The sequence below is a fragment of the Lissotriton vulgaris genome, chromosome 2_1, assembly GCF_964263255.1.
Source record: "Lissotriton vulgaris chromosome 2_1, aLisVul1.2, whole genome shotgun sequence".
Classification (NCBI taxonomy): Eukaryota; Metazoa; Chordata; class Amphibia; order Caudata; family Salamandridae; genus Lissotriton; species Lissotriton vulgaris.
In genome coordinates, this window is record NC_141687.1 from 207,307,823 (window position 1) to 207,331,553 (window position 23,731).

The 23,731-nt window shown below is 46.5% G+C and overlaps 1 protein-coding gene across 1 annotated transcript in view; it reads right to left on the minus strand.

Annotated features, from left to right (window-relative positions):
• Positions 1 to 23,731, minus strand: part of LOC147729840 (schlafen family member 13-like) — a 780,854-nt gene that overhangs the window by 402,301 nt on the left and 354,822 nt on the right. Inside the window, exon 2 of the mRNA XM_086954038.1 lies at positions 21,761 to 22,830. Within this exon, the coding sequence (XP_086810164.1) occupies positions 21,761 to 22,830 (1,070 nt within the window). The remainder of the gene's footprint in view (positions 1 to 21,760; positions 22,831 to 23,731) is intronic.

Sequence of the window (23,731 nt, forward strand, 5' to 3'; positions counted from 1 at the left end):
CGACCTGCGAGAGATTAACAAAGTGGTTGTACCCCAATACCCCGTGGTCTCAGACATCACCACCATTCTGACCCTCGTCCCGTCCACTGCCACCACCTTCACTGTTATCGACCTCAAGAATGCGTTTTTCTCTATCCCCATCCACCCAGACAGCCGTTATCTCTTCGGCTTCACCCTAAAATCCCGCTCGTACCGATTTTGTAGAGCTCCCCAGGGGTACACTGAAAGCCCGAGCATTTACAGCCAGGCCCTCAAAAGACAGCTGGATGCCTTCCAGCTACCAGATGGAGTGGTGTTGATCCAATATGTCGATGATATCCTTTTGGCAGCCGACACCACCCCACTGGCAATCACAGCCACTGTCCAACTCCTACACTTTCTTGCAGACAATGGCCACAAAGTTTCCAAAAAGAAATTACAGTTCTGCCAGCCACAAGTGACATACCTAGGCCATCTCCTGTCCAAAGAAGGGAGGAAACTCACACCCGACCGAATCCAAACCATTCTAGACACCCCTGTCCCAAAAACGCAAAAGCAAGTCCGCTCTTTGGTTGGCCTAACTTCTTTCTGCAGACAGTGGTTACCTAATTACAGCCTCATTGTGAAACCATTACTTGCCCTGTTGACCAAAGATGTCCCCTCCCCGCTTCCTTGGACCACTGAGTGTCAAGCCTCCTTTAAGGAATTACGGGATGCACTCTGCTCAGCACCCGTCCTCGGAACGCCGGATTACTCCAAACCCTTCTCCCTCTTCACCCACGAAAGGGAGGGATGCGCATTGTCTGTCCTAACTCAATCGATTGGTTCTAAGCAGGGCCCTTGTGCCTACTTCTCCGCCACTCTTGATCCTGTAGCTAGAGCTTTGCCTGCCTGCCTTCGAGCAGTAGCTGCCGCTGCTGTCTCTATCCGTCAGAGCGAAGGAATCGTACTTTCAAACCCTCTCACTGTGTTAGTACCCCATGCAGTCGACACCCTTTTGAACCAGACAAAGACCCAACACCTGACTAGCGCACGACTGACAGGGTACGAACTGACGCTACTTGCACCCCACATCACACTAAAGAGATGCACAACTTTGAATCCTGCCACATTGTTGCCCCTGCCTGAAAATGACCCCGACGTCCCTCCCATACACGACTGTGTGACCCTCACGGACGAACAAACTAGGAGTAGAGTTGACCTCCGAGACACTACTTTCACTGACCCCGATGGAGAGCTATGGGTAGACGGCTCATGCATCAAACTCCCAGATGGCACCACTTCAGCTGCCTATGCAGTAACGACAGCCCGAACAGTAGTTGAAACAGCCTGCATCACACAACGATCTGCCCAGGCAGCAGAGCTGATAGCCCTCACCCGAGCATGCATCATAGCCACAGGGACCACCGCGAACGTATATACAGACAGCCAGTATGCCTTCGGGGTGGTCCACCATTTTGGGCTCCTGTGGAGGGAGAGGGGATTCCTGACGTCCCACGGCACCCCTATCCTCCACGGAGATCTAGTCTCCGCCCTGATTGAAGCAGTTCTCCTCCCCAAACGATTAGCGGTGATCAAATGTCAGGCACACAAAAGGGTGACAGACTTAGTTGGACAAGGGAATGCACTGGCCGACATCACTGCACGAACCACTGCTGAGAATAGGACGGTAACGCGCATGTATGTGACCAGGTCACAAGCAGAGAGATGGACTGACGCAAGGGAAATGATCAGAGACATCCAGTCGGCCAGCACCCCTCACGAACTGACTGAATGGGCAAGGGTGGGTTTGAAGGATGATGAGGGCTGCTGGCGAACAAAAGATGCAAACAGATGGTTGCTGCCTGATTCATACCTGATCCCCATACTGACTATGGCGCATTCCCCCGCACACATAGGATCTGCACCCATGGTTGAACTCATTTCCAAAGTCTGGCACAACAACAAAATCCCCGACTCAGCCAGACGTCTAGTCCAACAGTGCCTTATCTGTTTGCAACACAACCCCGGGAAAGGAACTGTGGTACCCCGGGGAGGGTTTGGGACCCCCAATCACCCCTTTGAGGTCCTTCAGATGGACTACATCCAACTAGAGAGATGCCAAAGCTTGAAGTATGTACTAGTCATCGTATGTGCCTTCAGCAAATGGGTAGAAGCCTATCCAACCCGTGACAACACTGCCATGACTACTGCCAAAGTACTACTGAAAGAATTCTTCCCTCGCTATGGCCTTTGTCGAATTTTGTGGAGCGACAATGGCCCCCACTTCATAGCTGAGGTTATCCAACTAATCCTAAAAGGATTGGGGGTGAGACAGAGATTTCACGCAGTCTTCCACCCCCAATCCGCCGGTCTGGTGGAACGCCATAATGCCACATTGAAGTTGAAATTGTCAAAAATAGTGGCAACCACCGGACTTAAATGGCCAAACGCTCTCCCTTTGGCCCTGCTATCAATGCGCTCCACTCCCACTAAACACCATTTGACCCCCTATGAGGTCGTATTCGGGCGACCGATGAACCTCTGGACCGCTCCCAAGCCGACCTCCATTCATGACGTCCCGGACGTCCTACTGTCTGATTATTTGTGCAAATTAACTAAGACGTTGTCTGTCATTCATCAACAGGTGCAGCAGGCCATCCCCGATGCTTCCAGGGGCCCCGGCCATGACATCCAACCAGGAGATTTCGTGCTGATACGAAATTTCCAGCGGGCCAAGAGTCTGGAACCCCGTTGGACGGGCCCCTGGCAAGTGCTGATTACCACACGGACGGCGCTTCGAGTGGAGGGGAAGAGGCACTGGCTGCACGCACATCACTGCCGAAAGGTCTCTGCTAACCTGGCCACGACTGAAAACGTCAACACCCAAGAAGAGCTCCTGAACAAAGACCGACCAACATTGAACTGTTATCCCGATACTGAGGCACTTGAACTTGCAAAATTCTCTGATCCCACTGTGCCCTCCAGAGAAGGGTATTTCCTGCGTCGAAAGGAGGGAGCTTCGGCTAAGTAGGCCACGGACTAAGTTGAATCTCAGAACGGTGACCTAAGCACAACCAAGGGTTGCCGGGAGAGAAGCTAAACGGAGTCTGTGGTTCTGCCCGCTACCGAGCCCCTTGAAGGTGATGGAAGCGTCAGATAAGAAGATGATGGAAGCGCCAGGTGAGAAGATGATGGAAGAAACAGGAAATACCCACTATAGAAACCCAAAGACTGACAATTTGCACAAATCAAAGACAATCGCCCTCTTTATTGTCTTCCTCTTCTGCCTCCTCCTCGTGACCTCCTTCTGGATTCTGGAGGAAAGCACACCGGCTCATGAGGCATTGCTACCTACTGCACAGCCAACACCCCTGAAAGAGCATCACCTAATCTCTCTGTCGCCTCAGCTCCGAGAAAGGCGCAGGGAATTCTGGAACAATTCCTTCGTGCAACTGTTGCACCAACACAACCTTGCTGCAAATGCTACGAACTGCTGGATCTGCGGGTTGCTCCCGCATGCCACTGGACACTCCATCCCCTTCATCCCTTCTCCTTTCTCAGTTCACGGCTCCTGCCTCGCCTGGTTGATCCTCATGCAAGAGAGCCACAAGGGCAACGCCACTTCCAGCCAGACAGTGTCGCACTTCTACTCTGGGTTCTGGCTGAACAAAACCGGAAAGACCTCTGCTGCCGTGTGTCCCGCGCTCACAGGCGCCACCTTCCTTAAAGACATTCCAGCCAAAGAACGAGTCGAAGTACAGGTGCTCCACAATCCAGCCAGAACCACCTTCTCTCATCTGCAAGAACAAACTACCGCTACTCTGACTGTGGCTCTGTCTGTTATCAATGTCACAGGTCTTGTGTGTCTCGAAGGCCATGGAACACAGCTGGTGGGTCACAGTGCCTGCTGAATCACCAGAACATTGGACTCAGTTGACCCCCCTTCCTTTGTTGCTTCTCCAAATATGTACTTTGTGTGTGGCACCAAAGCTTACACCTGGCTCCCGAAAGGATGGAAGGGTATCTGTTACATTGCCTTCGTTCTTCCACCCACATATGTAGCCCCTGCCAACCATCACCGGCAGAGGCGTGCAGATGACATCGGACAAGCCGATTCCACTGGAGCCCAGTTCCTAGATGCAGCAAAGGGACTTGTTCCTTTGTGGGGCCCAATGGCAAACAGCCGCGCTATCCGACACCTGACCCAGGCAGTAGAAACAACGATCAACATCACGGCTGGCATCCTCGCCAACAACACGGCGGAACTTCAGGCGGTCCGTCTTGTGACCCTTCAAAACCGTCTTGTCCTAGACGTGGTCCTAGCCGACCGAGGAGGAGCCTGCCGCATCATCGGATCCAGCTGCTGCACCTATGTGCCAGATAACTCGCCTTCCGTCTACAAAGCAATTGAGCACCTCCACAGACTTTCCTCGGAGGTTCACCAAGAACAAGAAGGATGGTCGCTCGGGAGCTGGTTTTGGGACACTTTGAAGAACTGGGGTTGGAGGTTGTTTTCCTTCGTGCTGATACCTGTTGTGATATTATGTGGGTGTTGCTTAGGTATCCAATGTCTGCCATCTTTGTGCGGCCTTGTTTCTAACTGTATGTGCCCAAAGACTTTGGACTTCCGAAATGAGCACATGAGTCCCCTCTATGAAGTAGAAATACGTGGCCTTATGGGGATAAATCCAAACTGACAAGTTGGCGAGACATGTTAAAAGGGAGGACTGTGGAATTTTAGTTTGCGATCTAAACATCATCTGCGCCAGCTTGTCACCCACGTACGACGTGCACGGCAGCCATTTTAGGTATCATGGTCTCCCTGTCCGCGATCTATCGTCAGCGCGCCCCTCTGACCCAGCAAGCATCCTCCGCGCATCCTGGCTCCCCCTCCCTCCCTCTCCTGAGCCTACCCCTCTGCATGACCCTGTCCTTGGAAGTCACGCCAGCGCCTGACCAGCACCTCCTCTCCGCCCATGAATGCCCCTCTGTTGATAAACCTTCCCTCCGCGCTCAATTGTCCGCGCGGCATGAATACCACTCCCTTGATGACCCCTTACCCCGTGTCCGACTGTCCACACAGGTCCGAGGCCATCGCCTAAGCTAGGAGATACCATTTACTGCCCTTCATTGTATGGAGTCATCCCTCTTCAAAAGACACACTGTTGACCAGGGCCTCACCACCCCCTGGGGTATGATCAGGCGCACACATCCTAAGACTTGGTGGAACACTCAGCTGCGTGATGACCCCCTCCCCTTATCAGCAGGTTAAGGACCACTATTGTGAAGGTATACGGGGGTGGGATTGACACGAGGATTATGGGGATGTCTTTTTCTTGCTTCACAATGTTCTGATTGTAATAAAGAAAGGTCACATGCCATAAACCAGTGTATAAGAGGCCAGGCCTCCGAGAGGCTGTTAGAGCACCTCGAGACGATACCTTGTTGTCTGATCTGATGTGTTCTGCTCCGTCGGAATAAAACTTCTGTTTCCCGCCTTCTGGTCTCCGGCGCCTGCCTCATTGCTTGGTAATTTGAATGGTACAAAGGCGGTTAGCGCCGGGCAAATCTTGAGAAAGGCCATAGCCCTACCTTTTTCTACATAACGTCACATAACCTTCAAACGCTCTTCTCCCTTCTTCAAAATGTTGACCCAGAGAAGGCAGCAGTCTTCCTAGACGCCACCAAAGCCATTGATTCGTTAGTGGGGGGGGGGGATCTGCTGAGAGTGTTGAAGCGCATGGGGATGCCATACGATTTTCTCCCCTGGATTAGATTGCTGTATCAACAGCCACAAGCGAAAGTACTCATCAACGGAGTACTTCCAGTCCATGTTCACGTGGTCGTGAGGAATAAGCCAGGGATGCCCATTTTCACCCTTTATTGTTGCTCTGGCAGTGGAACGGCTTGCTTTAAAATTATGCCAACACCATCGGGATCATGCCATATGTTATCCCACCAGACACATGTGATGGTGGGTGTGCTGCAGGCCGGAAAAGCAGGCAAGGAGGCCGAATTTAGTGGACTATGCTGTTAGTTTATTTCACATAAGGCAGAAAATAAGCCACAACAGAAAAGGGTTCGGGGGATGTTGCCGGTGTCCACTCCGGGTCTTGGGTCCGGGTACAGTTCTTCAGGACGTCCGACGACGGGTCCGGTATCGGGGAGGATCCACGGAGGGCAGTAAGAGGAGAAAAACAGGGGACCGTTAGTCCTATCTTGAATCTCAAGGTACAATAGTAACAGTCACCATCACCCGGGCAGTGAGGGGGGAGAAAGGAGACAGTGGGGAAGGGAGGTATCGGGGGGGGGGAGGAAAAGAAGGGCGGTATGCAGAAAGGGTGTCGAATCGGGTCGTGTGGGGAAGGGCTTGTTACACAGTGAGGGTGCTATACATGTATGGTACAGTGCAAGGAACGTGTATCTAAAGAGATGGGGGTTATTTACAGGGACTTTACAGCGAGCTCCTAGTGAGCACCGAAAAGGAATCAGTAGGGTACTCACACGGTCCGCCGCAACTCTCCAGTGAGTCGCGGCCGCTCTTCAGCCACCTCCTGAGGACTTCACCACTCTTCGGTCCACACGTCTTCGTCGTTCGCCTGTTCTCCTTCTTCGGCTCCAGTCCGAGTGTCCTGCCACGATGCTCCGACGGCATTCTGGTCCCTGGTCTCGGCTTTTCCCTGTTCTGGCGCTGCCACAGGGGCGGGACTTCCGGGGTCAGAGGGATGTACTTCCTATGAACACAGTTCTCTGGTTGGTTCCTGTAAGAGAGAGAAGGGCGGGGGTCCGTTTGTTATGGTTGCTGCTCCGGGCCCCGTTTCCGACACGAGGAAGTGTTCGCGGGGTTGCAGTCCCGGTGGAAAGGAAGGCGGTACGTGTGTGAGAGAGCTACTTCCAGGTAGGGGGGCCCTCGGCACCGTCTCACAACACATATTGGCGTCTCTATACGCTATACGCAGACGACATATCAATCTACGTGCGAAACCCGCAAATAAGTCTGAACCCCATACTGAGAGAATTTTAATTGGGAGAAAAACACTGATTTTCCCACTCACGGAAATAACTCAGAAATATCCTCTTGAATACCCCATTAAGTGGTGCCAGTAGGTTGTTAAATATCTAGGAATAGTCATTTACAAGGATAAGACAGAGCTCATGCGGACCAACTATGGGCAGACCGTAGCCTCCCTTACAGACAAGATTACGTGGTGGATAGACATGCCACTCTCAATGGCAGGATGAATTTCATTGATGAAAATGGAGCTACTGCCTAAACTATTGTATCTTTTCATAATTATACCATATAAGCAAGGGCGAAATTTTTTAAAAACACTCCACTCACAACTAATCAGATTGGCATGGAGAGGTAAACATCATCGACTCAAATGGGACATACTCACATGCCCCTTCTCACAGGGGGTCTTCGAAGTACCAGACATGAAACTTTACTATCTATGTGCGCGGGCGCACTATGAGGTATACTGGTTCCACACCCTCACATGCCACACATAGCAATTGAACAAGGTTACAAGGATCCAGTCCCATTGCCGAGCTTCATCGCACATAAGCCCAAGAGCAGAGATAAAGATATTACCACATTAGAATGCACCACTGCTGCATAGAAGAGTATTGCATATAGGATAGCAGTACCAATGCTGTATACCTGCCTAGATTGAGCCTCCTGTGTAAGCCAGCGCTCACAGTGACACAAGAAACAGGTTGCTGAAATCTGTTGCATAAAGTCAAGGTGCACACTTGGGGGGGACCTTTACAACAATGGGATATTTAAAAGTAGAGTATAGTTCTTCCATAGTAAAGACCCGACAACAATTGAATTATTCCTATTCGGGAGACGCCAAAGTGTCAAAGCAAAAGACACACAATTAATGGACTGAATGCAGACCAAATCAAAACATTTACCCCCAGTCAAGAGGACCGGTTTCGGTGTTTCACCCCTCTTCAGCCAGGATAGCTTGATTCCAGTGGCACAGTGAGCCCAGGACTCACGTCTGGGTATACCTGGCGCACTTGGGGCGAGAAAGCAAAAGACACATAATTGATGGACGGAATGCAGAACAAATCAAAACATTCACCCCGAATCAAGAGATCTGGGTTAAATCCATCATTCTTTTGCTCACCATGCCACCCCAGTTTAGACCTAGCCATATGCAAATCAGTCTTGACCCTGTGCCTCATGGGAACAGTCCAGCCCGAACTGCCCTCCCTGGACCAGAAACAAGCATTCTAGGACCGGTTTCGGGGTTTCACCCCTCTTCAGCCAGGATAGCTTATTCCAGTGGCACAGTGAGCCCAGGACCACTGTCTGGGCATACCTGGCGCACTTAAGGCGAGAAAGCAAAAGCCACGCCTGCATTCCCTCAGGAACCACCAATGCTGGGACCACTCCATGCTACACTACAGTGCACCATCCTAACATACATGGTCTCCCTCCTCTACCGCCAGACACAGGCCTCTTCAACAGGTTTCCCCACTGATTCCAAACAGCGATGGAAGATAGACCTGGGCGAGCACCTCACTGATATCCGGTGGGAATATAGTTGTGCTCATATCGGAAACATATCCGTCAACAGCCGCCTCCATATAATACATTATACATTTCTCCATCGCATGTATTACAGCCTGGAACTGCACATCTATAAAGGCATACTGGTGGCAGGTACTAACAGCATTCAGAGAGATGATAGCAGCATCACTGCCATAATCGTCGATCTTAGCGTTGCTCGGGTACACTTCGGAAATTGAAGCAACACATAGAAAGTTTGCGGCATTGGGTTTTCTGTTGGCTAACAGATGAGTCGCTTGAAGATGGGGGAGAGGCAGAGCTCCCAAATTCAAAGTCTGGTTGCAAGATCTTATATTGTGGCAAGAGCAGTGCCTTGTGTATACAGAGCTCCCTCCACCCACATCTATCCCGAAAGATATATTGGACCCGTTGATGGTGTACTTGATGGCTCACCCAACATAATCCTCCCCTGGTTGGAGAATAAGAGAGCACCTGACAGAAAAAGAGGCACTTTAACAGCTAACGTCGTAAAGGGTTACATGGAATTTGATAACGAATTGAGAAACTGAATGTCTACAAGTGGGGAATACTAGGAGGAAAATGGAGTTAGAGGGACAAGAAGGAGATGTGATGTGGGGTTGAACAAAATAAGACAAGACGGTTAAAAACAAAACGATTACTGGCGAGAGGTACCTCTGTTTACTGTTAATGATGAAGGGGATACTGCCATGTGTGACTACAATAATATGTATAAGGATGTGGCTGCATTTAATGTTTATTGTATTTGCAAAACTTCAATAAATGAAATAAGATAAATAATAATCATGCAATGCTTTAAGGTTCTACGTGATGTATCTATAGGAGATAGGGGAGTGATGACTCGGGTGGGTGAGGAAGCACCACCTGTGGATACCCCAGCACGTTACATAGCAACGAACATAGAACTCCACACTATAGTTTGGATTCAAAATTGGCATAAAATTACTGACAAAGAAGGAGATTTGTCTTTTCCACGCTATGGTTAATTTCAAATAGAGGTACTGTATCAGTTGAGGGGAGTGATGTCTTCATTACGGCCTCCACACAGACCAACACAGTTTGAGGCACAAGATGCTTGGATGCGGGCAGCTCAGGCAAACAACAGGGAAAAATGTCAGGGGAGAATGAGGAAAGCAATGAAAGCATATCAGGATACTCAATGGGATGGGCAGTTTAAGAGATGGAGAATACACACCATCGAGGGAGAGAGGTTGTACCCACTATTATTAAAAGAGGGAGATGCTCGGAATGGGAATGGAGATGGAGATGATGGGAGTGACACCAATGACAGTTTGTTAGACTTGTTGTTAGCAGAGCGACCTCCTCCATACTACCCACACTCAGAAGAGGGAAACCGAGAACTGGCAAATGCGGCAAATATGGAAAGAATGGTAAGGCCACAGGCAGGACACAGTACAGGAGCAGAAGGGGCAACGATACCGATATTTTAAGGTGCAAAGTCAAGTGGAGTCAACACTGCTATAAGGTTGCCGGAAGCCCTTAAGGTATTGGTCACCATCGGAACTGTAGTCTCAGTGTATGACCAGAGGTTAGGAGAGACAGCCAGTCAACAGCAGTCAGGATTGGGGGAAAGGATAAACCCAGGATGGAATGTGACGATGAATGGAAACAGTAAATTTTTGGTGCCTGTAGAAGCTAGTAACCCCTGCCAGCAACCGCAGACTCTTCGAGGATGCATGTTGGGTCTGGTAAAATACAATCAATGTCATTGGCAAACTCAAATTCAGATTTGAGAATGTGGGAAGCTCCAGATAGAGGCCCCATGTGAAGGATATCAGAGGTATGTACAGATCAGGGAGCTTCTGGAGATCAGCATGTCCTGCAGCCTACAACATCAGAGAGTCGAGAGAGAAAGCAGAGTGGGGAAAAGGAAGGACAGAGTAGTGTCTCAAATTAGGGAATAATTAAAGCTGCAATAATGGTAATATTGATAGATGTAGTGAGGCTAAAAGCAAAAGTGGATGAGAATCAGTGGCAGCTTGCCTTTAGAAAGAATAGAACCTCATGAACAGGATGAATTGTTGTTTGTAGTGAAGGATGTCACTTGTAAAGCAAGGCGAGCACATGAGAAACTGACAGAATTGGCCCAAAGGTATGATGTGGATTTGTCTAAGACTTAAATGCTGCAGGGAAACCATAGGTTGACTTACACTGATCAGGAATTGGCGAAGGATATGGACAACTCCTGAACTAGCCATATTTAAACAAGCATTGGAAATGCAATAGGGCTCGCATTAGGAAAGTTTGAGCTATTGGTCTTATAAATTAATTTTTTTTTATTTATGTGTTATTTTTTAAAATAGCTAAATTAATAGCTTTGTCATTTACAATGCCAATAGTTATAACTTTTGCAAATGTGACACCTATAGCATTTGTAATGCAACATGTTTTGTATTTACGTGACTTAGATGTAATCGTTAAAGCTGCATTAGACAGCTGCTACTACACACTGGAGAGAGAAGAATGTGCATGTTAAAAGTATCGGAAACAGATACGATTGAACAGGAAACGATAAAAACTAGACGAGCACAAGACGAATCTTCCCAATTATAAGGAACAGAAAAAGAGAAGTGAAAATGGAACGTTCACATTTGGAATTCTGCTGGTTTAAAAGCCCGGCTCATAAATATAAATGTATTGCGCTTGTCCTTGAAAGTGAGGGATGGAAACCATCAGCACGTCCATATGAAGCAAACACAAGTTATCTAGTACAAACATTTGCTGAGGCCGTGCAAGTGCAGGAACCCAGGCTATAAAACTACGAAGCTTGGGTGCCCGTGCTGGGGCAGATTTATCTTTTGTAATGTCCTTAATGGGTGCATGTTCTTAGTGCATCTAAGCACGCTTTCTAGCCACACCTGTACTTACAGATTACATCAACCCAGGTAATTCTTTTTTTGTCTGCTATGTCCTGGCAGACATGCGGCCAGTCTGGCACAAGTCAGATTTCGTAAAACAGACAACGAATGGCCCCGGTCTGTCGTAGAGCACATTCCAATGACTTCAGGGACCATAAAACCCCTAGAGAAAAGTGAGACGGCACTGATCTCATACAGTGGATTGTATGCGCATTCTTCCTGTCTTTGTTAGGTTGGACCCACTTTTAGTCATAAAATGAATCCCAAATAAAACAGAAAACAACTAAACAAAAATATTTAAAGCCAGTTGTTGCAGTACACCAGTCTGCTTCTGTTGTAAAATGCAAGTATAACTGTTCGAAACCAAAATTAAGTGGTGTTTGGCTTGAAAGAGACAGAGTCCGAATACTGTAGAAAAAAAGCTCTTGGCATTGCTGTGGGGAGGGGGGAGGAGAAATGCGAGAAAGCTGCCATGTTAAAAAAAACCCGAGACACGGCCTGGCGGCCGTGTAAAGTGAAAGTACGGCCGACCTGGGCAGTGAAAGGGGAGGAGGGAGGAGAAATGCGAGTCACGGCAGCAGTAGCCTTTGATGTGAATAAAATGTTTGGCTTGAAAGAGACAGAGTCCGAATACTGTAGAAAACAAGAGTATGATGAAATGGAGAGCTAGAGGGGTCGGGGTGAGCACAGAACGAAGGTAGGAATGATTAACCGTCAGCACCAACAGTGGACATGCGATTGTGAAAATTGTGCTCTGTAAACAGGACAGACACAGCAGTGGGCCACAGTGCAGAAACGCAGTTAAAGCTTAACGTGAGAGAAGTACAGACACACTTTGCACCGGCGAAACTAGACACGAGATTGGGAGTGGGGCTGGGCCGGGCGGTGCTGCTCTGCACATCATGGAAAAAACAGTTTATCATGGCGGGGGAGGAAGAGGCAGACTGCGGGAAGAGGGCAGGGAGGGAGACGGCTGTTCGTAAAAGATGGAGACAGAAAGAGGCGACCGTGAGAAGAAAAGGCGGACAGAGACAGGAGAATGAAGTGAGCGCGGGGACAGGTGATAGATATCAGGGCGACAGGAGGGAGAGGGGGCGAGGGAAGGGACTGCGGGTCACGAGAGCTTTCTGTGCCGGGGAGGTAGAGGAGATAAAGGAAGAGGGAGGAGATAAGACAGAGAGCAGCAGGGGGAGGGAATGGGATGGAGAGATGTGGGAGGAAAGAAAAAGAAGGAAAGCCAGTGGAGGGAGGGGTAGAGAGGGAAGCAAAGAAATGTGGGTGGCGAGAGGGGGAGGGGAAAAGAGATAAGAAGGAGCTAAAGTGTGTATTAAAGTAGAGACAGAGTCCGAATACTGTAGAAAAAAAGCTCTTGATCAGAGATTTTTCCGTTTCAAGAGGACAGGATTTCTTTCTCACAGACTGGAATAAATCAAACCTGTTCTTTTTTTTTTAACTCAGAGCTATTTCTGTTCTTTTTTTTTACTTTGTTTATATCAGATTATCCAAGTAATGTTATTATTTCTTCCGCAAAGTGTTTACAGGCGCAGAATGGAATTTAATAACAAGTTAAAAAAAAAACAAGCATCAGAGAGCATAAAAGGAGACACGGCCTGGCGGCCGTGAAACTGAAAGTACGGCCGGCCGTGAATAATTAAGGGATGAGAAATGCGCTGGGAGGAGAAATGCAGAGCGCACGCTGAGAAGCTTGTGGGAGGGAGGCTGGGCTGCCTTTGATGTGGTAATGCGAGGCAGGCAGGCAGGCAGCCGGTGGCATTGTGCACGCGCTTTTTAGGGCTTGCGCTTGCGCAATGACCTAAAAAGCGCACATGCAGTGCATGGAATCGCCAGTGGTTAAACTCTGGATAAGCCACTATAGAGCTTCGCCAGCTATGCGCAAGCGCATCAGCAGGCGAGCCCTAAAAAGAGTTAATCAAGTTTCTTAGTTTACCTGGGAGTGGGAGCTATCCGTGGATAGCCTATATTAAACAAACTTTGTTCGCTTTAGGCTATGGTGATTTTGGGGAAAATCTGAGTACTACTTGTTTTAGAATCACATGTAAGAAACTGATTGCAAGATATTGGGATGTGCACCTGAGGAATTTTTACACAGGCCCCGTGGTTGGTACCAGGACATCTTCCTTTCTGGAGGTTAAATGCACATATGCCATGGATTCTGTGCTTGATGTGATCACCGAACTCTTGGTAGTAAACTCTTCCTGCAGTTTCGACATGGATGTCTCCCGCTCCATGCTGTGACAAATAAATGGACAAATGGGCTGGAAAAGAGTTGTCCTGCATGTACTGCCAAAGAAGAGACTGACATACATGTGCTGTTCTTCTGTGAGGGTTATCGTATAATACGGCAGTATAAGCTAATTAATTTATGCAGGAATCTGGGCTCTCGTCGATGTATGGATGTATATAGACTTTTAAAAACAAACACTGATTTGCCCATTGTTTATGCAATTTCTAGGTTTCTGTATCGCATGTGGTGAAGAAGGGCAAAACTTCTCAAATCGCAATGATTTCTTTTTTAACCTATGTAAATATTTTATTACCATTTTTATTCTGATTTACAGTGGATTTAAATGGAATTTGATACTATGTAGAATGCATTTTACCTACAATTTGTCTCTTTTATGGCATTTCGCCGAAATAAAGATATTGTGACTGACTGACTGATCAGGAACTTGAGGAGAAAAGGGTCATAGGGTTGAAGACACATATTCAAGAGCTGGTCATAGGGATACACGCATGGAGCATGCTTGATAAATGGGAAGAAAGATGGTCGAAGAAGAAGAATGTTAGGAAGGTGACAGGGGAAACGCCTCCGCCAGGTGGGGGTATACCAGGAGTTGAAGTTTGCCCATTGCAAGAAGTACCAAGTGGAGGGTACATGCATGTACCTTGGAGCAGGGGTGATTTGACAGCATTCACAAATGACTTTCCTCAGCTGAGGGAGAAACCTGCTGAATGGTACAAGCAAGTCGATTGCTTTGTAAAGATTTCCAAGGTGTTGTGGATTGATTTGAATACACGGTTTGATATTGTGGTTCCTAGCGACTTGTGGTCTTCTAGTAAAATAGCTGTTAATTGACCTTCTACGGAAACAGATAGAGACCCCATAACACATGGTCCTACACCTTTTGTCATGAAAAACTTCGAACAGGTAATTATATGGTTAAAGTCTAAGATTGCCCCTCAAGATATCGATTGGGTTAAGATAGATCGAACCATCCAAGAGCCTAAGGAATCAGTGCATGTTTGTATGAAAGGCTGTTGCAAACCTTTAAGCAGTACAGTGGGTAGGATACTTTAGACCCGAATGATATGGGACAGTATGTGTCCAAGTTCGCGCTGGGTTTGAGAACAGAGATTAGCGTCATGATTCAGCAGCATCTAATCTGCTGACAGAACAAGTCTGGATGAAATTCTACGGTATGCCAGATACTCTAGAGATGAGGTGGATTCTAAGCATAGAAACATGAAGGACAAACTAATGTTGATCCAGATGAGGAATGCGAACAGAGAGGAACTGGGGCAGACGAATGGAGGGACTTTAGGTCGAAATCAGGGAATAATCAAGGAGGGACTCCGAATGCACAGAACAATACAGAACGGGGAAAAAGGAAAGGAACGGATCCCAAGTCAGGGGTAGACATTGGTACATTGAAGAGAACCACTGCCTCTCATTATTGTCACAAAATCGGGCATTGGAAGCGCGAGTGTCGAGCAAATCCGGTGAATCAGTTTCAGGATCAGGAAGATATACAGGTGCCGGATGTCATCAATACTGTAACGAGACCTAGATCTGTAAGCGAAGGAGGGGTCCGAATCAGCTAGTGCAGGTACCCCAACCTAAGAGAATTTCTACGGGTAATCGAGTGTATCACCAAATGCAATTCATGGAGACTTTGGACAAATTTGATCAAGACCAGTTGTATTGGCGGTGCCTGAGGGGGGAGGAAGACTGTACCCTTGGAGCACGATTAGAGGCTGGTAGACCAGCGACGACCATATTTGGAGGCAGATGTAGACAGTCATCCAATTACATTCTTGATTTATACTGGTGCTAGCCGTTCGACCGCGAGATGTGCGTCCCCCTCTCTGTGCATTAGATCTGCAGTAGTCCCAAACCTACCCCTCTCGGGAAAATTGATCCAAGTTGTAGGAGTTGCCAATTTTAGAATGACAAATGAGATACCTGTGAGAATAGGAGCATTCCAGGACCAACACCAGTTTGTGGTATGCAATTTAAGTCCAGTCTGTTTATCGGGATGTAACCTTTTGTATAAACTGTACCATCTATTGCACATCCAACGGTGTGGAATTGCAGACCAATGATGATGACATTGCATTCAAATTGGCAAATCAGAATCACTGTGTAGAAAAGTACCCTGTGCTAACAGTGGACGACATGCCATATGATCTCAGAGACACTGTCCCTCCTGTGGTGTGGGATTTCAAGGGAGAGGAGATGGGACTAATTCGAGGGATCGAGCCAGTTCGCATAAAGATTAAGCCAGATACTGAATTTCCGAGAATGCCTCAGTACAACCTGACTCCAGAAACTGTGGCAGGAATTACACCAGTGATTAAGTCTATGATTGCGCAGGGCATCCTAAAAAGAATGCATGACTCTACATCGAGGTCTTTACACCGCAATACGTCTACAACGCAGTCATTACAACGCAAGTTGTTACAACGACTTGCTTTGGAGGGCGCTGGACTTAGGAATAGCATGACTTACTATTCCAACTCCAGCCTACGTAACAGTAGGGAAGGTGTTGGAATAGTAAATCATACTAATCCTTAGTGTATATTGCCATACAGCGCAAGTCATTGTAATAACTTGCGTTGTAAGGGCCATGTTGCAAAAGTATTGCGGTGTAAAGACCGCATTGTAACGGATGTGTCCCTCCTAAAAGAGATCATGGGAAGTCCGTGTAATTCACCTATAATGGGGTTACAGAAATCAAGTGGGAAGTATAGGATTGTGCGGGGCCTGCGAGGGTCAACACGATTGTGATTCCATGTTGTCCTGTGGTACCAAATCCATCCGTTATCCTATTTCAAATCCCTTGCAAAGCTCAATGGTTTACAGTGATTGATTTGTGTCACGCATTCTTTTCAATACCCTTACATGAGGAAAGCCAATTTTTATTCGCTTTCTGGCTGGAGAACCTTGTTTTACCATGGTGTCATATTCTACAAGGCTATACTGAGAGTCCATCGATCTTTAACCAGATATTGATAAAGAATCTTGGGAGTATGATGCTGCCGAAAAGCTCAGTGCTTGTGCAGTACACTGACGACCTCCTGATTGCATCAGAGACCAAGGAGGCTTGTAGGGAGGATACCATTGCCCTATTAAATCACTTGGTAGAGAATGGACACAAGGGGTCCCTAGGCAAACTTCAGTATTGTTTGCCTTAAGTACAGTATTTGTGTCATCGCATTGAGAAAGGCAAGCGAAAGGTTTCACCAGACTGCATGGAGGTAATCCTGACAATGAATCTGCCTACCACACAGAAGGAAGTTAGGATGTTTTTGGGTATGATTGGCTGTTACTGACAGTGGATTTCCAACTTCTTGTTGAAGGCGAAGCCCTTACAGAAATTGGCACACAAGGATGTGAGTGATCCGGTACCATGGGATAACGACTGCTTGGTGGCCTTCTTGGAGCTGAGTGAAAGCCTGTGTCGTGCCCCAGCTCTAGGAATGCTTGATTACAACAAAGCGTTTTCGTTGTTCTGTTGTGGGAGAGAGGATTGTGCAATGTCTGTACTCACCTAGGTACATGGCGATGTCCGTAGACCAGTGGCTTACTTCTTAGCTGCATTAGATCCTGTAGCTTCAGCGTTGCCCGGATGTCTGAAATCCATTGCTGCAACTGGTGTCAGTATTGAAAGATGTGAAAGCATTGTAATGGGTTAGCCCCTTACTGTGGATGTTCCACACTCAGTTGAGCTCCTGATGACAAGAACAAAAACACAGCACTTGACTAATAACAGGCTTACCCACTATGAACAGATTTTGCTGGCCTCCAAGAATGTCACCTTGAAAAGATGTTCTGTATTAAATCCTGCTACTTTGATGACTGTTCCAAGTGCTAAAGGGGAAGATTATGAGGACCAGAACTGTCTGGATGTGACTGAACTCTGTACCAAACCAAGACGCGACATTGTCGATGAATCACTGCCTGAATCAGACCAAGTACTTTTTGTTGATGGTTCATGTCTGAGAGACAATGAGGATTACATGAGAGCAGCTTTTGCATTCTGTACTGTTTCTGGAGTTGTGGAAGTGGCTTGCTTACAAGGAGTACACTCACACAAGTGGCTAAAATCATTGCCTGGACCCATGCATGCTTTGTTTCTGATCAAATCCGAGTCACCATTTATGCCGAAAGCCAGTACGGTTTCGGTGTTGTTCATGACTTCGGACAGCTATGGTCACAGAGGGGGTTCTTAACATCATCAGGATCTCTTATCAGGAATGGGGAATATGTAAGATGACTGTTGGAAGCCTTAAAGCAAACAAAGGAAATGGTTGTGGTAAAGTGTACCGCTTATGGGTAAGAGCAGGATTTTGTCACTATGGGTAACAGGTACGCGGACGAAGTTGCCCGCTTTTGTGCTGTTCATGCTTGTATCTTTAATGGCGATTACTCAGGCGAGAGCACAGAGAGAACTGAGCTCAGCATGATGTTGGTCATAGGGGACACTTAGGATGAGGTCAAGCATCTGCAGCGAGAAGAGTCTGACCGAGAGGAAGCTGGTTGGATCAAAGCTGGTTGTGAAAAGAGAGAAGATGGCATTTGGGTTTCAACAGACGGTAAAGCTGTGCTGCCGGATTGTCTTTTGAGCCCTATAGCGAGACAGATTCATGGAGCAGTTCACATTGGGAAAGATGCAATGGTGCCAGTGTTCAGACAAACATGGTTTAACCCGAGATTTGGTGTGTTTGCAGAAGCAGTGTGTCACAGGTGTGTTGCATGCGAACAGATGAATGCTGGGAAGAAAACAGTGGTTGCCTTGAGTCACATTGGGAAGTCGTAGGGTCCCTTTAGTAGGATTCAGCTTGATTTAATTGAGATGCTGGGCTGAAGTACATTTTGGTTGGGATGTGTTTTTTCACTGTGGGTGGAAGCATACCAGACTAGAAGGTGTGACAGCCTCACAGTAGTTGTTGCTTAGAGAATTGATTGCGCGTTTGGGTTTTAAACTTCATTGGAGTCGGATAGAGGAACACTTCCATAGGGAGATCATAAAGCTGTTGTGTACTGACTTACAAGTTGATCAGAGACTGTACTGTAGCTACAGACCGGAGGCATCTGGTATTGTGGAACAGGTCAATGGGACCCTAAAGATGAGAATGGCAAAGGTGTGCTCCTCGACTTCACCGAGTTGACCTGATGAGTTGCCTTTGGTACTGATGAGTTTGCGCAGCATTCCAGATAGAAGGACTGCACTATCCCCACATGAAATTTTGATGGAGATGGCGATGCGCTTGCCTATAGTGCCGTCTACAGCATTGATAAACATCACAGATGATCTGACCCTTGACTATTGCAAATGACTGGCTGTCATGTTCCGTTCTGTGTCTCACCAGGTTGAAACTGTGACTGCACCGACCTTTAAGGACCTCTGTCATGACCTGTGTTCAGGGGACTGGGTCTTGGTCCAGAACCAAATGAGGAAGAGCTGTTTTGATGCCCGTTGGTGAGGTCCGTATCCGGTGATCTTGGTAACGAACACTGAAGTGAAGTGCGGAGGCTTGCCGAACTGGATTCACGCCACTGGAGAGGGCCAGCCAAGATGGGGGTGTCTCTGATGAGGGTGGTCATCCACCAGGTTGTGCTTAGGGGGGTCACACTACACAAGGCCCAGGTATTGACTCTGAGGGAGATGGTAACGTTGCGAGTGGTATAGAGTCAGACTCAGCTGAAGAGACTGGTGTGGAAGGTGGTCGAGTGGTGTGAAGGAGAACTGATGTTGGAAGAGAATTGTGGCCTGAAAGAGATCTTGCTCCCATATCTGAAATGTCTGAATCAGAGCAAAGTGATACAGGACAAGCACAGTGAGCTTGAAGTCTTGGAGAGCAAGAGTACCGTGCCAGAGATACGCTGCCCCGGAGTGGACGTATCGGATTATAGATGCCGGGAACCCTGAGGTCTGGGAGAGTGAGTTCAGGACAAGTGAGGTGGGGGACATCAGTACTGATAATTGAAATCAAACTGTTAGTCCCTGGAGCAGAAGACAATGGATTTTTGACACCGACTGTGCCAGATCCTCAAGAGACTGAGTGGCCTGTGAAGCTTGACCTTACGTTTCCGACAGCTAAGGAGATTGCTGCATTTTGTTTTGAACTTTTGCAATGTGTCATCGAGGAAATTGGTTCAGATCTTATAAGGGATGTAAATTGAACTATGAACTGTAAATAAAAACCTATGTTCAAAAGAAGATAATCTAGGCCAGAGTGGAAGAAGAACTAAGATAGGTACACTCATAGTAGGAGTAATCATAGTTATAGCAATAATCACTGCCATGTCCGTTATAGGTTCACACGAAAAAGAAGTTGGGTGGGAGCACATGGGACATCCACACCTATTACTTCTACAACAAAATAGTGAACATTAGGAGCTGACAGTACTACGATTGATAAGGCTAGTCGCTTGCTGCACGTAGATTTGTCAAAAGGTGATTAAACATTGAATGCTTATGCGAAGTTGTATGAGTACGTGAATACGATGGATGTGAGGAATTGTTGTGTGTATGCAGTTACCTGCGTCAGTAAAGGAGATTATCAGGTATCACCATCCTTCCTGCACATAAACAATCATAGGCAATTTGCTGTTTCTATGTGTGCTGCACAAGGCAGCATACATGGAAGCAGCAAAAACGGGGAGAAATAAAGCATTTCTCCTTGTTTCGCCTGTTTAAGACCAGGTTATCCCTAGTCCTAATTTTGGTGTTGCCTCCTATTTACGCTGCCCTTGTAAATAGGACGTTGTGGTGGCAATAGGGGCTTGTAAATATGCCCCTGAAAGTTCTAGAATGTTCTGGCCAGAATACTTTTACATATGTTAAATAAAGTTTGAGACCTTTAACTGAACAATAAAGTTTCCTACCACCTTATGAGGCAGACAGGAACTTGGAATTCTGGTATGTGCCACAACAGGAGTTACTACATATTGCTTCAAACCCCTGAAGGAGAAAACAATATTTGGCTAAAATGGTACTCTGTCTGCGTAGCCGCAATCTTTGGCAATTAATAATTCTAAATGGAAACTTTAAGCATCAATTAATGGAGAGACTAACAGTTTCAAATTAGGAAAACATTTATAGGCAATAACACGAGAGAAAAAGGCTTTTTAAAATCATGAGTTTACCAAATGCAACATGGGGGATTGCTAGTTTTGGCTTGAAGGCAGGGTTTCAGCGTGGAGTGTTGTATATGAAGAATGGGACTGGATAGACTGGATTTGCCAGTGGCGGAGATTAATTCATACAATAATTCCATCACTTTTTTGCTTTCCTCAGCTCCCGTGACACCTCTGAGTGGGTTGCAGTGGTCTTCTTAAGTCTCATAAAATGCTCTGTATTGTCACTGTAAGCACTGCTTCAACGCACTGCTTTAAGGGCACCTCAGATAGAGAAATGTGACTGCAAGAAGAACTCACATTACCCACCAATTAGGAGTTACTGTGCATCTAGAAAGTGTGTCCTGGCTAAAAAGTCTGCGATAATTGTATTTTCTTTATAACATTTTGCTTTCTCACAATGATGCTTCTGAAAATCTGGGTCAGCCAAAACCCAAAGACATCTGGTCATAGAGGAACAGGATTCCATTAAGTATGATTCCATTGTGCATGTCCTGAAAGAAACTTAAAGACTGTGCAGGTAGTAAATGAATGCTGAATAATTAGTAACCGCAGCATAGTCTTGGTTGGTAGCTGCAGAGAGTTGCTGACAGCAGCTTCTCCACGCTCTGAAGCGTGTGACTGCAGTCTACCCATGGAGCAATTGAGGAGCCAGATAGCCCTTGGGCCACCAGAGCCAGCGACTGGACTTGAGCATGAGGCACCTGAGAAGTTTATAGTGCATCGAAAAAAGTAAACATGAGAGGCATCTTCATTCCACCCCCCTCCTCCGCCCATTCCCCACACGTATACCATTCACTCTCTCGCTCACCTACTCCCACAAGAAAGCTACAGGTGAAGTACAAATGCAAAACAAGAAGTACATTCATTTAACAGTGTTGGGGAAAATATGATTTAATTACATATTACTGTGACTGTCCCCACATTAAAAGTTACATTTATCAACCAGACAAAGTAAAGTTTATTTCATACCAGGGTCAACAGCCATCATCATGTCTTTCCATTCTTTTGGTTCCAGTTGCTTCACACAATTCTTCTGCACGACCCAAGAATCGGGATTGTCAGTAAACACAGCACAACAAAATGGCTCAATCTTGATAATACAGATATGGCCCGTGCAGCAATCCTTTTCAAATACAGGTATGGTTTTCAGGTCCCACGTTATGCCTCCACCTGAATCACAGAAGTGCAAAAGATGAAGTTTCGCAACGGCTCGAGCAGTTTCCTGTTTTAAAGTGTCCTTGCTTGCTATCTGGTCACTAAACCCAATAACTTCTCTTGATTTATCTTCAACTCCATAAATCATATACCCTCCCTGTGCATTTGCAAATGCAGAAATATACTCTGGCAGCCTCTCTTTTATACGTTTTAGACAATGCATTGTTTTAAATGATTTTAACTCAACATGCATGGATTCACCAAAGTCCAGGATTTGTTTGTACTCTAACTGATCATTTCCAAAAAGGCTAGCAGCCAAAGCGAGATTGCTACCTTCCTGGCCACATAAAAGGGACCTTTCTGCAGGAGGTTCGCCCACTTCCTGTCTGGAACTCAGTTGCTTCCGCCTTAAAAATCTCAAAGCATCACTTGATTTTCGTTCAATGATTGAAGTTGAAGATCTGTTAAACAAATTCGTATTCAGACTACAAATGTGGGGCTTCGTCACACCATCTTCTTTATCAGCAGCCCACGTTTTCACGAAAATCAGCATGAGTTTGTTTTGTTGCAAAGTCTCAAAATACTTTTCCAAGTCCGCTGTTTGAACAAGATCTCTTAGAGACTCCTCAATGTCCAGTCCAAGCCCATCCTTCACATAAGCATACGTGTGTCCATTTCTTATTTGAGCTTGTATCACGCCTCCTCCAGAATTTAATAGCGCACAGGCAGCTCTCCTAATTCTCTTGTTTTGAATGTTCCTCTTATCTTTCTGCATGTGATTGCGCTCTTTTTCCCCAAAGTTTATTGGTCCTACTTCAATAACCACGTCAGGATAACTTGTTTCTAAATTAACTTTTATTTCATTTTCTTTAATCAACCCGCTCCTGAAAAAGAAAAAATAATTTCATTATTAAGAACTTAAAATATTTACATTCATGAGACATTTCTACATTATTTTATTACAAACCTGTTTAGTTAAGTTTTGTTAGCTATAATACACAACGCTGTGAATGTCATTCCTTTTCATGACATATCAGCCCCAGGATCAAAACTCTAGCAAAAACATATGTTTATGTCAGGCATTAAGACAGTTTTAGCTACCTCGCAAACCTCCTTTTTTATCAAACAATTCATAATAAAAAATATGTACAGATCTACATATATACATGAATTTTTCGGTGACTTCTCTTCATCTACTGGCATATTTGGTGTCATTAATATTATTAATAATAATAATAATGATAAGGCATTTATTAAGCACGCAGCTACCCCAACGGGGTGTCCCGGCGCTATCACAGACAAAGAGCATGGCCGTTGATCAAGCTTAGACTAGTCCTGACTATTAAATAGCCGCGTTTTAAGGGATTTGCGAAACAAGGGTTCCGACTGAATGAGGCGCAGGTACAGGGGAAGTTTGTTACAACATTGAGTGGCGCCCACCTCAAATGATTTACCTCCAGATCTAGCTTTTTTGAATCTGGGGGTGACCAGCCGGAATTAAGAGTTGGACCGTAAAGTTCTGGTCTGAGCATATGGGCGAAGTCTCCTTCTGAGATAAATCGGCCCTAGCCCTTTGCCAGCTCGAAAGACTATTGTCATTCACATTTTCTTTTCTCACCACAGCATTCAGAAGGGGTCAATGGGTCAGTCCACTTCATCCATAACTGTCTTGCACAGTAAGTGACATCATTGTGCCCGACGTGTGCTACGGCCAGAAAAGGAGTCACTCACATGAGATGAATGGTGTACCTGGGCTGTTAAACCACTCATTTGTGTTAATATTTT